Consider the following 15,970-nt stretch of genomic DNA (forward strand, 5'->3'; position numbering starts at 1 on the left):
AATAAAAGTGTAAGTATTTTAATTCTCAATATATCTGAATTCTGATTAGAAGACTTTACTCAAGATGGTAAAAATAACTGATTTCAAATAAAATAGTATCATTTTTGATAAAAAGAAGAATAATTTTGATTATTTTAAACAATGCGAACAAAATTTCAGTATGTTTTTTCTGATATTATTTTAATTTTATGAAAAAAAACTATTCTCAACTATAAAAAGTACAAAAATCCAATGGCGGTCAATAATTTTCAGTAAAATGAAACAATATTTGCATTTTAGGAAACGCGTACAAAAATTTTATATCTTTTTCCTTAAAGTAAGCATATTTTATGAAGAACACCCAATCTTGATGTACAAAAAGTACTGAAATCATGTGATGTTATTATTTGTATCAAAATAAATCAATAACTACATTGAATTTCTTATTCCACAAAAACAAAAGTTTAAGTATTTTAATTCTCAATATATCTGAATTCTGATTAGAAGACTTGTCTCAAAATGGTAAAAATAACTGATTTCAAATAAAATAGTATCATTTTTGATAAAAAGAAGAATAATTTTGATTATTTTAAACAATGCGAACAAAATTTTAGTATGATTTTTCTGATATTCTTTCAATTTTATGAAAAAAAACCTATTCTAAACTATAAAAAGTACAAAAATCCAATGGCGGTCAATAATTTTCAGTAAAATGAAGAAATATTTGCATTTAAGGCAACGCGTACAAAAATTTAATATCTTTTTCCTTAAAGTAAGCATGTTTTATGAGGAACAGTCAATCCTGATGTACAAAAAGTAATGAAATCATATGACGGTTAATAATTTGTAGCAAAATAAATCAATAACTGCATTCTACCCCTGTGAAAAAAATGTGGGAATTCCTAGGATAATCCTTGGATAAAGCTGGAAAAAGATCCCAGTTTATCCTAGGATAATCCTAGGTTTTTAATCTAGGATTATGTGGGACGGTATTGGAACAAGGATTATCCCAGGTTATCCTGAGACTTTTTTAAAAGCTGGGTTTTTTCTAATTCAGTTATAGTCCCAGGTTGTCCCAAATATTAATCCCAGCTTTATATCATATCGATCCCAGCTTTATCCCACATCACTTAGCCTCAGTCCCAGGATGTCCATGATAATCCTATATAAGTCCCAGCTAAATTCTATAAATTCCCAGCTCTGTCCTATACCAGTCCCAGCTTTTCCCAGAAAATCTGATGATCATTTGTGGTAAATCTTCCTTATAAAGCAGTGACTGTGAGTCTTTCTCAGGCTAATTTTTTTCTGCAAAATCTTCTGAATCATTAAAATGTTATATATTTCAACCAATTATAATTGTAAAAAGAATATGTATTTACTTGTATGAAAACTATTGAATACACTAGACAACATAGTTTGCAAAAAAACAATCTTGATTGCTGAAAGTTTATTTAGTAGAATATATTTGATTTGATTGTAAACAATAAAAATTGAATAAAATATCATAAAAAAACTCATTGATATGTATAATTCCATTATGAAATACTGATAATGAAAATGAAAATGTCAATGTTAATTTTTGTCACAATTAGGTTAAGACATGTAAGATAGACTGTCAATTATAAAATCTCCTGTCCTATTTCCTGGCAAACATCTTAAGCCTGTCCCTCATTTTCCCTCTAACTTCCTTTATTGCCACAGTATAGGCCTTGGCTATTAAATCTGAAAATATAAACAGAGTGTAATATTACAATAACAACTAATACAAATCTCAATTTTTGCACATTAGTTGTTCCAGGATTCATATATCATGTAAATAGCGGTAAAAAGATTACATTATTTACAGTTGTTGAAAAATAGATATTGTTCTTTTTTTATTACTGGTTAAAATCTCATGTCATTCAATCTTCGGTCAAATATTTATTTAATCATTTTTTTAGACTGCATTCTCTGTATTTTGAGTCATGTCATCAAATGCCAAATAATCATACTTGTGTCTGACCAAATTATGCTGTAAACCAATCTATTTTGGTGGCTTACTACATTATATCCTGAATTGTCTATGGTTTGATTTTTTATACCTGTACCGTTATATAAATGCATCAACCCTTTACACTACATCAATAACTTACCTTCTAAGAAACTTCTTTTGGTTTCATCAAGGCCTGGTCTTGGGTCATCCGTTTTTGTATTCTTTTTTTGGCCTAATAGGCTGCAATTCCTCAATTCCTCTTCATTAAAAACCATTGGCATTGTTGCCTTAACAGCCTGTGTAACATCAGATCTGGATTTGACTGTTCTTTCAATTTCATCCTGGAAATCCAAAGGAAAAAAGTCTTCATTATTTAATATCTTGATTTAGTAATGTCACCTATGCTGACCAAAGCAACATATAGGGATCATTTATCATCAAAATGCCTTCTGATTGTGACATCTGTACCAGATGTTTAGCACAGTTTTTCACAACAAGTACAAATGTACATTAGCGTACACTGAGCTGACATCTTTATCCCAATGTGTAATAAATATCTGTATTGCTGTTGTTCTATTTTAATATTTTAGTTTTATTATTGTATGAATTATCAATGGTAAATAAGAGATATAATAAGCAATAATTTGTTTATCACTTGACATATTTCTGAAGATTTCCATACTGGTGTTATATCAGTTACAAATTTAAAGGAAAAATCAAACATAAACATTACTAATGAAAATGGAATGCTATAGTATTGTATGATTGACAATGATTCGCAATAATATTTGAAAGGGCTGAATAAATATTTTGGAAAATATATCAAAATAATTTTTTGGAAAGTTATTCTTGTGCAAGTCTCATGAATTTCAATGCATTTATTGTATTTTGTGGTATCCGGTCGTTCCGGCCCCAAACCGATCCGGCCCCAAACCGATCCGGCCCCAAGTCAATCCGGCCCAAAGTCAATCCGGCCCAAAGTCGATCTGGCCCAAGTCGATCCGGCCCACGTCGATCCGGCCCCAAGTCGATCTGGCCCCATAATAAAATAAGAAATAACCATATTGATCTTGGAATAATAATAACCTATAATAGTTTACTTTTATAAACTGTTATTTGGATGGAGAGATTTCTCATTGGCAATCACACCACATCTTGCTATATATATCGATATATTTTTCATAAATTTGACAGTATTTTGAATAGTTGTGTGTAGAAAAAACACAAGTTATATGAGTATCCAGTATCTATTATTATTTTATACTCATCTGAAGAAAATATTTTTTTATTTTTTTTTACCGTACACCTTTAACATTATAATAAAAATCATAAACATTTATGAATTACTTTAATAAATATCTTTATTTTTATTCCTTATAAATACATTTTTTTATTGGGGCCGGATCGACTTTACATTTGGGCCGGATCGACGTGGGGCCGGATCGACGCGAAAGCGTATTTTGTAAAATGAACATGTAATACTTTTGCAAAAATATGCAAGAGAAAATTTAATCTTTTACCACAGAAGTCAGAAAATAAATGACAGAGAAAAAAAAATGATAATACCTTTGTATATCCATTAACCATATTGTTCTCTTGACGGTTGTTATCTATATCCAACTGATCTGCATCTTTAAGGTCAGAAGATTGGTTTTTCTGAAATAAATAATTGAAAAATAATCTATCATACTAAAATTGAGTTTTCTTTAGGGAGATTATTAAGGGGGCACTGACATTTTACTGTGTCTTTTTTCAATTTTGATTATGTTTTAAAGGTTAAGAGGTCAGTGTTTCCCTCAAGTTCTTGATTTATGCATGGTGGTGTCCATATACATTAACGTCAGGCCCCTCTCCTTAAAAAAGTTAATACCCTATGACTCTTCATTATTCCTCCCCCCTTCAAATGTCATGATCACCATTCTTTCAGTCAAGCCCCATCCTTCAAACAATTTATAGGAAAAACACTCAACTGAAGGATTTTATTCATTTATATATGCTAATAAGTATTTGTACTTCAATTAATCTGAAAAAATACTTTAAATTATAAAATGAATTATGTGTAACCTGTACAGTGTTATTGTAAAGTTTCAATACAGAATAGCAGAGGATAAACCTTCATGCCAAATATGTTTTGCACTCACCTTAGACTTCTTTTTTAGTTTTTCAACGTCCTTTTTCAGTTCTTTTATTTCTTTTTTTAAATATTTAAGTTGGTCACAGCATTTGTGACATTGACTTTGATCATCAGTATCTTCCTTCTCATCATCACTTATGACCTGTTCTGTCAAGGGTTCAAAAGAAGTCCCACTTTCACAGAAGGAACTGGTATGGCTGGAGATTGGCCAATTATATGCAGTCTCTAGGCTTTGTCTAATTGGTGGTACTTGTATGTCCTGCTGAAATTGATGGTCATTGTTGTTCATGAGCATACTCATGTATGGAAAGGAGTTCTGTCCATTTGATGTACTTGGCTGGTTAAACATGTTTGAATTATAAGGATATAATTGTTGCGACTGATTTTGTTGAAAAAGTTGTTTAGGAACTGGTAAAGATGACTGACTTTGTTGAGGGGATAATTGATGAAGTGGTATTTGCATTGATGGATTTTGCTGAGACATTTGTTGATGAAATGGTATATCATGCCATTTATTTTGCTGAGACAGTTGAGTGACTGGTACACATGACTCATTTTGTTGTGGAAGTTGTGGAGTTACTGGTAAGTGTAGCTCCTTATGATTAGAGATTGGTTGCTGAACAGGTTGGTGCGACAGATGTTGTTGCGATATCTGAGGATGTGGTACACATGACTCATTTTGTTGTGGAAGTTGGGGAGTTACTGGTAAGTGTAGCTCCTTATGATTAGAGATTGGTTGCTGAACAGGTTGGTGAGACAGATGTTGTTGCGATATCTGAGCATGTGGTACATGTGACTGATTTTCATAAGGTTGTTGTTGAACTCTCTGGGAATCATCCTCATATGAGGTCTGTTGAGGATTGGCTGCAACAAGTGGTGGTGTGGTCATATGATTTTTTTCATTCCGACTTCTAAGAAGTGAATCAACTGCTGTTTTTATAGCTTCTCTTGTGACAGCAGGTGAATTTCCATCATTTTCCTCATCATCACTGTCGTGTTTTTCGGCACCTGAAAATAATGTGAAAGAAAATATACAGATCTGAAAAACAATCTGCAAAAGGTAAATAGTGATGCATATACATGTATTGCATCCCAACTTTTTTGCTTAATTGTGTTTAGTACATTTTATGTGTGACCAACGTTTTGCAGATATTCAGAAAATTATTCTTGTTTTTATTTCTGTTGAAAAACAGAATTGTGAACGGACCATTGTTATGTCCAATCCATAATGCTATAGCACATATATTTTATAGAACTCATAGTTTATATTTTAACTCCTGTACAATTTAACACACTGAGAGTCTACTAAAATTACAACATACATGTATAATATATATTTGGTAAGATAGATAATATTTAAAAAAATGGACCGTAGAAAAGGTGATTATCCAAAATTGTCAACATGAGAAAGTTATTTCACTGACGGAGCAGAGAAAGTTGATGTTTGAAAATACATTTGTATATTAGAATTTCTTGTATGCACAACAAAGGTAGAAACTTTTAGTAAAATATTAATGGCCCTGAAAAGGACCCTTTATAGGAAATATCATTCGGTTGGCACTAGTTAAACAAGAAAATCAAAAGGTTATTTGCTGGTAAATAATAGGGTTAATTAACCAAAAAATACCATGTAATGTGTTAACATATAGAATTGCTTGTAATATATTATAAGTTATATGGTTCGTAGGGGGGTCAGTAGTTTACCGTATAACGAATTTATCGGACGCTGGACTTTTTTTGCGGCGTTTTGTTGAAAAATAAACAATGAAACACAACAACATTGATACTTCGATGATGTCGCCATTAACGTGTCACGAACCCCATATGAAACTTACTTACCCCATACGGTCTCATAGGGGGTCACCACGTGACAGCGTTTAACCAATCACTACGTGATAATTCATCTGTGGTCCGATAAATATGTATGGAAGAGCTTTTTTAGTAATGAATTACAGTATATGAAGAGATTTCAGTGGTTTAATCATGACAAGTCAAGACTTACACTTACCTTTAGATTTTTTGACAGTTTTACCACATGTATCTTTCTTTTTTTTTGTTCTTGTTTGCTTTACTCCCACATTTGTTGTTTGTTTTCTTTTTCTGTTGGGTGTATGTCCAGGTGTGGTCTCTGCCAAGGCAGGTCTATCAATTCTATTGGCATTGACCGTATTGTCCAAACCAGTATCAGCAGTAGCTTGCTTTTTTTCAATAAGCTCTGTAAGCTTTTTGTCCATGGACTTCCTGCATTCTAAAAAAAGTAATTAGTTCAAACTGATAAAACTACATTGTACAGGACTTGTAACTATAAAATGTTCTTTAACATGCTTAAGGGAGCTATTTGACTGACGAACAGACACACAGACCAGAAAACATAATGCTCCTCTACTACATTTACTAGGTGGGGCATAATAAAATATTAATACAATGTTTTTGTTGTTTAAATGTTAGTTAAAATTATTCCGTCCTCGTGTGTTAGCACTCTCCCACAGTGGAACAAATTATACAATAAATTATTGTCAGGGGGTGCAAAACATATGTCCCGATACAAATGCATTGATCGGCAAAAATAAAGGGGGAGTGGGCACCCCCGGAACCCCCCCCCCCCTGGATCCGCCACTGCGGAGGTGATATAAGGTCATTCGGAGGCAAGATACAGCTAAATACCAAAAGTGTAAATACGTTTATTGAACAGATACATGTATATCATGTAAGGGAGGGGTTTTTGCGAAAAATACCAGTCAAGGGACTGTGTTATTTCCCAAGCCATAACATGATATATCTGTTTAATAACACCAAATAGATTTTGATTGAACATAAAAGGGAAATCATAGTACCGTGGTAATTAAACATGTTCAAATATATGCATTTAAGTGCTTTGTTTTTTTGGTATCTATGTGTAAATGTCATTGTTTTTCCATCATTAAATTGTTCATTTGTATAGATGTCTTTTATTTCATAAACAATAATATATAATGTCTTAAAATATATTTATGAGGATTGCTTTAATTTGAATCATGACCATAAATATCTTACTTACAAGATTCATATTTTCTTCTTGTTCTTGATATACCTATTGTTGTTCCATGCATTTCTAATCAGGACGACATGCATAACATTCTTTGTTTTCATACATGCATTAGGGAAGTATCGTGCGTTCTTACCACCAATGGCTAAAATTTCAAAATCCCACAACTCTTTGTACCCGGGATATGATGCCTTTCCTTTGTCGCCGAGTTTAAAGTCATTCCATGGCTTAAGAGGCTCTTTAATTTTCCCCAGACTATGTACTGACATTTTACCACTGTCAGTCGGCCATAACATCACAGCAAATTTATTCTGGGCTTGCATTTCTGTTTCTTTGTAATCGTGGCTGTAACTGTAGTCGTTCAAGTTATTTGAAAATAGCGCTAGGTGTCAAGTTACTTTCTGTTTACCAAATACGGGAAATAGAGATGCATCTAAACACCGACGAGTAAATACCGATAATATTAACGCGCTTTCGATGTGTTTTAAAACGTGATACGTATGTGGTAGGGATTATCATCGTTTTTAATCGTTTATTAGAAGATGGGAATAAACAACATCACAAAAGCACGAAGAACAAATAATTATTAAGGTTTGTTATTTGCCTTTTCGGTTTTAGCTTTACCGTGATTTTCGGAAACTCTCTAGAATTATCATGCTGTATCGTGATTTTCGGAAGCGCTCTAGAATTTTCTTAATGGAAAAAAACAATAACAATGAATGAAGTCGAAGAGTGCGAAATTTGTGGCAAACTGTTGAGTAGAAAACAGAGATTGATATCCCATAGAGAAAAAATACATGGCATAAAACGTAAGATTAGAAATTGTTTTGTTCAGAACTAGGACGTCATTGTGTAAATTGTATGCATTTGAAAGTTAAAAGGCACCAGTAAAAATGTAACATGATACCACACATGATGCCGGACATTCACAATTATTTACCGTCTCTAAATTATAGTGTAGTTTTTACTATTTTCTCCCGATCTTCTTTAAGCTTCAAATACAAGTTTATAATTTTTTAAACTTGCATATATTTTTCTTCTTTTTTTTAAATTTTATAAAGATAGTGTTTGTTGAAAATCATTGACCATTCACATTCCATTTAGTATCTGAAAAAAAGGGGGGATTTTTTTCTGGGGCATACATTTGTAACATTTTTCAAGTGTTGGCTCATAATCTATGTGAGAGCTACATATTTGGTTTTTTTTAGAGGGGTATTTTCTTTAAGGATTTCTGATGGGTTCCTAGTCAAACATCATGAGCATCTGGGGGATTGAAATTGCTTGAGCATTTAATTTCTTAAGGGTCTTTGACAAGGTACATGTAGTGTTTTATCCCCACTTCTGTTCAGAAATTAAATGGAATGGCCTGTTTTAAAACATTGCATTAATTTCAAAATGAATTATCAACAGTATATTTATTATTTGCATTCGACTGTAATGAAAATAAACACTGATATGATAAACATATTTTTCATTGAATAACTATTAAGACATCCAATTTTTTTTTTATATTCTAGCTGACCATGAAGCGAAGAAGTACAAACTTTATGTAAGCAATTCTGCAGTACCAATTCCTAGGACAACAGCGTTTCGAAAAAGAAAATTTGACCAAGAAACATGTATCCAGTCTGTAACAGTATCAGGACAGTTAGATCTAGAATGCCAAGAGGAATCCACAACATTTGAAACAAGATCAGAAACTGCTGAATCTTCATCTTTATCAAATTTAGAAAGTTGTCATTCATCGTCAATACATGAAGAAGAACTTGCACATACTGTTTCATATAATGAATGCACATCTTCCCAGAACAAACTTGAAACTGGTATGTTAGAAAGCATATCTGTTTTAAATGAACATGAGGTCTTGAACAGCAATTCAGCAGAAATACATGTACAAAATGTATATGATAAGACAATGCAATCTTTCCCAGGAGCATGGGAATGTGAGGCAGCTGCTGCTGAATTATCTGATTGTGATTCATCTGCAACATCTATTTCTAGAGACTCTGATAGTGATATTGATACAGATTTTGAATCAGATATATCTTCATCTTCTGAATTAGATACTGATACTGAGGACAACATATTAAGTGATGACTCAAGTTTCGATCAGCCAGAAATCGCTAATTCAGAATCACAGACAAAACTGACCCATGATGAAGAAAAAGACATGGCATTACTATCCCTGCTGTTAAGATACCATTTAGGAGAGAGTGGATCTCGTGATGTAGTTAAAATCCTTAACATTTTTAACCCTGAAAACAAAGTCAAAGATCCTAATAAATTAAAAGCCTGTATTGGTTCAACTGAGACACAGATATATGAATTCTGTGACAAATGTTATACACTGTATACTGAAGAAGACATTTTTCAATGTGCAATAGCAGGATGTAATGGCATAAGGTATAAAGGGCCAATTAACAAGCAGCAACTGAAAAGAAAGAAAACATACTTTACCTGTCTACCAGTGAAACAACAAATAAAGGATATATTACAAAGGGAGGGCATATGGTCAAGTATAGTGAAGTACCGTGCTGACTGTAAAGCAACAACTGATGTGACTGATATAGTTACAGGAGAAATGTACAGAGATTTATGTAAGCCTGGCCAGTTTATGAATGGAAAGGATAATTTCACTTTGCTTTTCAACACCGATGGTGTTCCATTATTCAAATCATCCGGTGTTTCAATATGGCCAATCTATCTTGTTATCAACGAATTACCACCAGTTTTAAGATTCTCCAGGAGAAACATGATAATATGGGGTATTTGGCAGTCCAAAGGTAAACCGGTCTTCAGGACATTTCTGCAGCCCTTTATTGAACACATGATAGACCTAAAAGACAATGGGGTATCCATATCTGTAGATGGTAAGACAGTTCTTACCAGAGGTCTTCTATTGGCAAGTACAATGGATTTGCAAGCAAAAGCGTATTTGACTGAAATGACCCAACACAATGGAAAAAACAGCTGTATTACATGTGAAGATCCTGGTGAAGTGGTGAAGCAAGGACGTGGTCATACCAGAGTTTATCCACACCGTAATGATAGTGATTTGTATAAAGTCAGAAATTCAGCAGGTAATTAAGATTATACATGTCTGCATGTCATGCATGTAAAATGATGATTATAAAAAATGTAAAAATAAGATAATGTGGTAGATATATTTATGTATGATTGCCAATGAGACAACTACTCCCAATAAAACAAGTAATTATCATGATGAATAAATGAATAAGCAGTGATGTAGGCTGTCATAAAATCTTCAACACAGAGCAAAAAAACATGCACCTGGTGTACATGTGTAATCTTTTACACACAGTATTTAACATACAACCATGAACATGGATATTTTTATTTTCTGAAATAAGAAATATTGAAAGCGTTTGATTAAAAATATCAATGATTATAAAAACATGAAACATATTAAATAACTGACATGATTGACAATTGTCTTTGTTTATTGTTGAAATGATAACGCATGTTCAGTTATTTTTTTTTTATAGAAATCCTAGCTTGTGGACTAGCTGCGCTTCAGACAAATAAGCCTGAGATGGGAGTTAAAGGGGTATCGTCATTGCATGGGCTAGAATGGTTTGATATGGTCTGGGGACTGGTTCCAGACTACATGCATGGAGTTTTACTTGGTGTAACCAAAATGTTGATGAAACTTTGGTTTTCATCATCACATGCTGGTAAACCTTACTTCATTGGAAGGGCCATAAAACAAATTGACAAAAAACTTAAGAAGATGAAGCCTACTGACGACATTACAAGACTTCCAAGGAAAATTGAAAATAATATGCATCATTTGAAAGCATCCGAACTCCAGATGTGGTTACTTTTTTATTCTGTACCGTGTTTGATTGATATCATGGTGTCTGAATACTTCAATCATCATTGCCTCCTTGTGGAGGGAATATATATATTATTAAGTGACAAGATCACTGCAGTGCAGTTAAATCATGCAGAACATATTTTGAACTTATATTATGCACAGTTTGGCAACTTATATGGAGTAAATAATTGTACAATAAATCTGCACAATACTTGCCGACATCTTACATCGTATGTCAGAAAATTGGGACCACTCTGGGCATGGTCATGCTTCGCATTTGAAGATATGAATGGTACAATTTTGGAATCTGCACATGGTACAGGAGATGTTTGTTCCCAAATTTTGTGGTCTATGCAGGCAAGAAAACGACTCACTGTTGATTGTTCCAAAATGGCCAACTCAGAATTAAGAAATTTTGTCGTAGAAGCAATGAACACAAGAAGAGCAATAAAAATAAAACATGTTGCAGAAAATTGTAAAATTGCAGGGGGAATGAAGACAGAAATTCTTGAAGCAGATATTTTAAGACAACTCAGACAAGTATTGAATTTACCACAGCCAGATGATGATAGTAGTTTAGGAACAATTTCAAAAGTTGGACGCATAGTCAAAAATGACCAAGTTATATTCTCCAAAATCTATAGTAGAATGACCAAGAGAATTGGCCATGTAGTGTTGATAAATAATATTAATACATGCACTTCTGACAATTCTTCCCAGATAGCATCTATTCAATATTTTGTATTGCACCGTAAGAGTAACAAATGTGCGGCAATTGTGAAATACATTACAGTAAAGGAAGAAATGGCATTGGTTCATAGGTCTATCAGTCATTTAATTACTGTGAACCCTGAAGATCTGAATGCCAAAAACTGTGTTATATTAGTTGAAAATATCCAAGAAAAACTGCTTTATCTTGATGGAAACACAAAATATCCTTGCATTGCCAGACTACCAAATTTATATGGACAAAGTTCCTGAATGGATTGAATGATAATGTACTTAAAATTCATAATTTTCACTGAACAATTGGCTAGAAAATTAATTTTCACAAATCAAGTTTAATTATTTAACATTTCTAAAATTACTGTGTATAAAGATAATGTTCATGCACATGTTCACAATTTGTATCTTTTTTAACAAAAATTTCTCAGACATAAAAAGTTTGGACTCTAACATTTTTACTCTTGTCTTTACAAATCCTAGAAAGTCCTTGCTTAATCCCAGAGTTCTGCAAATTGAAAAAACAACTAAGTATTTCTGGGACTTGTGCTATTCTTATCTGTCCCAGCTCTTGCCACAAATTTCCAATAATCCCAGGATGTCCTTAGATATCCCAGCTTTTTCCAGCTCATATAATTTGTGGGAATCCTAGGTTGTCCCATATAAAATGAATATCCCAGCTTTTCCCAGGTTCACCCACAAAGTAAGGCTGGGACGTCCTGGGACAATCCTGGGATTACCTAGGATAAATCCATTATCTGGGATTCTTTTTCACAGGGGTTATTCCACAAAAATAAAAGTTTAAGTATTTTAATTCTCATTATATCTCAATTCTAATTAGAAGACTTGTCTCAAGATGGTAAAAATAACTGATTTCAAATAAAATAGTATCATTTTCGATAAAAAGAAGAATAATTTTGATTATTTTAAACAATGCGAACAAAATTTTAGTATGATTTTTCTGATATTATTTTAATTTTATTAAAAAAAACTATTCTAAGCTATAAAAAGTACAAAATTCCAATGGCGGTCAATAATTTTCAGTAAAATGAAAAAATATTTGCCTTTTAGGCAACGCGTACAAAAATTTAATATCTTTTTTCTTAAAGTAAGCATGTTTTATGAAGAGCAGTCAATCTTGATGTACAAAAAGTACTGAAATCATGTGACGGTTATTATTAGTATCAAAATAAGTCAATAACTACATTCTTATTCCACAAAAATAAAAGTGTAAGTATTTTAATTCTCAATATATCTGAATTCTGTTTAGAAGACTTTACTCAAGATGGTATAAATAACTGATTTCAAATAAAATAGTATCATTTTTGATAAAAAGAAGAATAATTTTGATTATTTTAAACAATGCGAACAAAATTTTAGTATGTTTTTTCTGATATTATTTTAATTTTATGAAAAAAAACTATTCTCAACTATAAAAAGTACAAAAATCCAATGGCGGTCAATAATTTTCAGTAAAATGAAACAATATTTGCATTTTAGGAAACGCGTACAAAAATTTTATATCTTTTTCCTTAAAGTAAGCATATTTTATGAAGAACACCCAATCTTGATGTACAAAAAGTACTGAAATCATGTGACGTTAATAATTTGTAGCAAAATAAATCAATAACTGCATTCTTATTCCACAAAAATAAAAGTTTAAGTATTTTAATTCTCATTATATCTCAATTCTAATTAGAAGACTTGTCTCAAGATGGTAAAAATAACTGATTTCAAATAAAATAGTATCATTTTTGATAAAAAGAAGAATAATTTTGATTATTTTAAACAATGCAAACAAAATTTTAGTATGATTTTTCTGATATTATTTTAATTTTATTAAAAAAAACTATTCTAAGCTATAAAAAGTACAAAATTCCAATGGCGGTCAATAATTTTCAGTAAAATGAAAAAATATTTGCCTTTTAGGCAACGCGTACAAAAATTTAATATCTTTTTCCTTAAAGTAAGCATGTTTTATGAAGAACAGCCAATCTTGATGTACAAAAAGTACTGAAATCATGTGACGGTTATTATTAGTATCAAAATAAATCAATAACTACATTCTTATTCCACAAAAATAAAAGTGTAAGTATTTTAATTCTCAATATATCTGAATTCTGATTAGAAGACTTGTCTCTAGATGGTAAAAATAACTGATTTCATATAAAATAGTATCATTTTTAATAAAAAGAAGAATAATTAAGGTTATTTTTAACAATGGAACAAAATTTTAGTATGATTTCTCTGCCATTCTTTTAATTTTATGAAAAAAAACTATTCAAAATATAAAAAGTACAAAAATCCAATGGCGGTCAATAATTTTCAGTAAAACGAAGAAATATTTGCATTTTAGGCAACGCGTACAAAAATTTAATATCTTTTTCCTTAATGTAAAATTATTTTATGAAGAACAGCCAATCATCATGTACAAAAAGTACTGAAATCATATGACAGTTAATAATATGCATCAAAATAAATCAATAACTGCATTCTTATTCCACAAAATTAAAAGTTTAAGTATTTTAATTCTCATTATATCTCAATTCTGATTAGAAGACTTGTCTCAAGATGGTAAAAATAACTGATTGCAAATAAAATAGTACAATATTTGATAAAAAGAAGAATAATTTTGGTAATTCTAAACAATGGGAACAAACTTTTAATATCATTTCTTTGACATTCTTTTAATTTCATGAAAAAACAACCTATTCGAAACTATTAAAAGTTCAAAAATCCAATGGCGGTCAACAATAACCATTTTCGTAGAAATAAGTTCATGTTAACTGAGTCATATAATACAATTATGTATTATATGTCTCTGATGTTGATAATATTTAATACGAAAATATTAATCAACACAAACAATTTAACGCTCTAAGCATCTTATTCTGTTAAACTATTTTTACTTTTTTATTGCAACTAATTTTATTACAAATTATAACGTGTAAATTAAGGTGTCTTCGTAGAGGTCCGCGTTCATCGATTGTAAACACTGTGGAGTTCGGTTTACATAAGAATTTTAAATATATACGTATCCGTCCGATCCGTGCATAAATTTAATTTACTGATCGATCGGTGACAGTTGTCAGGGTAACTCTTAGATAGGTTATTTGACTTATCTGACGGATCCTATGGGTCACCGATCACCGATCACTCATCGATCAGTCAAACATCCGTCACCGATCATTCACCGATCAGTCAAGTTCACGTCAAACAGTAACGCCTAAGGTTGCAAGTACTGTAATGAATATGATAAATTGCCATATTCAATACAATATAAGCTAATGACGATAGTTTTTTTTACGCCCATTACGCCCTTACGTGGACCGCCCCTGTGCAATGTAACAAATGATCAACATTAGTTAATTCAACGGCCGAAGCAATTTCCTTGCATGTATAAATACATAAATAAGTAATTGCACTTTTTCACTAGAATGAAGGGTAGACCATTTTTTCTCCTAATTTTGCCATACTGTTACATGGGCAATGAAAAAAAAACAGTGTTGTACCTTTCGACAACCTGTGCCCAACAGGTACTTGTTTTTGTCTTGGATAGTCAGGATTTTGCCCGAACTTTCCCCTAATCACAGAAATGTTGGATGTAACTGTGCCAGAGAGTACAAGAAGCTCACTCTCTGAATAGTGTGGCTTTCTTTTTGTTATTTCCATCAGATCTACGTGGAAAGTATTCCGTTCCGTTTTGTTTACATAGGGAGATACCGCTGCGCATGCTTCGATGAAACGAAAGTACGTTGCTAAGGTATTTATATCTTAAGAGTGGTCGTAAGATAAGACTTAAGATTTAATCGTAAGAGTGGTCCTAAGTGTAGGATTAAAACTTACGATATGCTTTGTGAAATTGTCTTAGGATTGCACTTAGGAAAGTCTTAAGTATAACACTTAAGACTTAAACTTACGATGTTTTGTGAAATTGATTCCAGACTTTGATGGCAAAAATATGCAAGTGAGAATGCATTAAATCAATATCAGAATAATCAAAATAAACTTTATCATTTTGCAGGCTTTGGTTTACTGAAAATATATTTGGTGTAGAATGCACTGCAAACAACTGACTAAGGGAAATAAATCAACGGTATATAATTGCGTGCATACATGTTTCATACATGTATCATACATGTGCCTAAAATGCCTCTGTTTATAAGGCAAGATCAAACACGTTTTCCAAAATTTTACCGCCAAAGCCTTACGAAGGTTCATTAAATAAACTGCAAGTTGTCAATTGTTATGTTTTTATTTTGTGTTGTTTATGAAATTGTGTATATATCTGATCAAATA

At 31.9% G+C, this 15,970-nt stretch overlaps 1 protein-coding gene and 1 long non-coding RNA gene across 2 annotated transcripts; one reads left to right on the forward strand and one right to left on the reverse strand.

Annotated features, from left to right (window-relative positions):
* Positions 1 to 860: 860 nt before the first annotated feature.
* Positions 861 to 7,759, reverse strand: LOC143080100 (uncharacterized). Its single transcript, XM_076255785.1, has 6 exons — positions 7,247 to 7,759; positions 6,094 to 6,333; positions 4,093 to 5,093; positions 3,518 to 3,607; positions 2,112 to 2,292; positions 861 to 1,701 (listed from the first exon to the last, which is right to left on the reverse strand). The coding sequence occupies exons 1-6, from the start codon at positions 7,431 to 7,433 to the stop codon at positions 1,616 to 1,618; spliced, it is 1,785 nt and encodes a 594-aa protein (XP_076111900.1). The 5' UTR covers positions 7,434 to 7,759; the 3' UTR covers positions 861 to 1,615.
* Positions 7,760 to 8,554: 795 nt separating this feature from the next.
* On the forward strand, positions 8,555 to 12,124 carry LOC143080101 (uncharacterized). The gene is made up of 2 exons (XR_012979618.1): positions 8,555 to 10,190; positions 10,617 to 12,124. It is a non-coding gene; the product is annotated as an uncharacterized LOC143080101 (long non-coding RNA).
* The last annotated feature ends 3,846 nt before the right edge of the window (positions 12,125 to 15,970 follow it).

This window comes from Mytilus galloprovincialis, chromosome 6, assembly GCF_965363235.1.
Source record: "Mytilus galloprovincialis chromosome 6, xbMytGall1.hap1.1, whole genome shotgun sequence".
Lineage (NCBI taxonomy): Eukaryota > Metazoa > Mollusca > Bivalvia > Mytilida > Mytilidae > Mytilus > Mytilus galloprovincialis.

Bases quoted from the DNA above. Each gene is read 5' to 3' on its own strand.
- LOC143080100 (XM_076255785.1), bottom strand. From the start codon at position 7,433: ATGCAAGCCCAGAATAAATTTGCTGTGATGTTATGGCCGACTGACAGT. The intron at 5,094-6,093 runs GTAAGTGTAAGT...CATTATTTTCAG, and splicing joins AACTGTCAAAAAATCTAAAG to GTGCCGAAAAACACGACAGT. The intron at 3,608-4,092 runs GTGAGTGCAAAA...TATTTATTTCAG, and splicing joins AACTAAAAAAGAAGTCTAAG to AAAAACCAATCTTCTGACCT.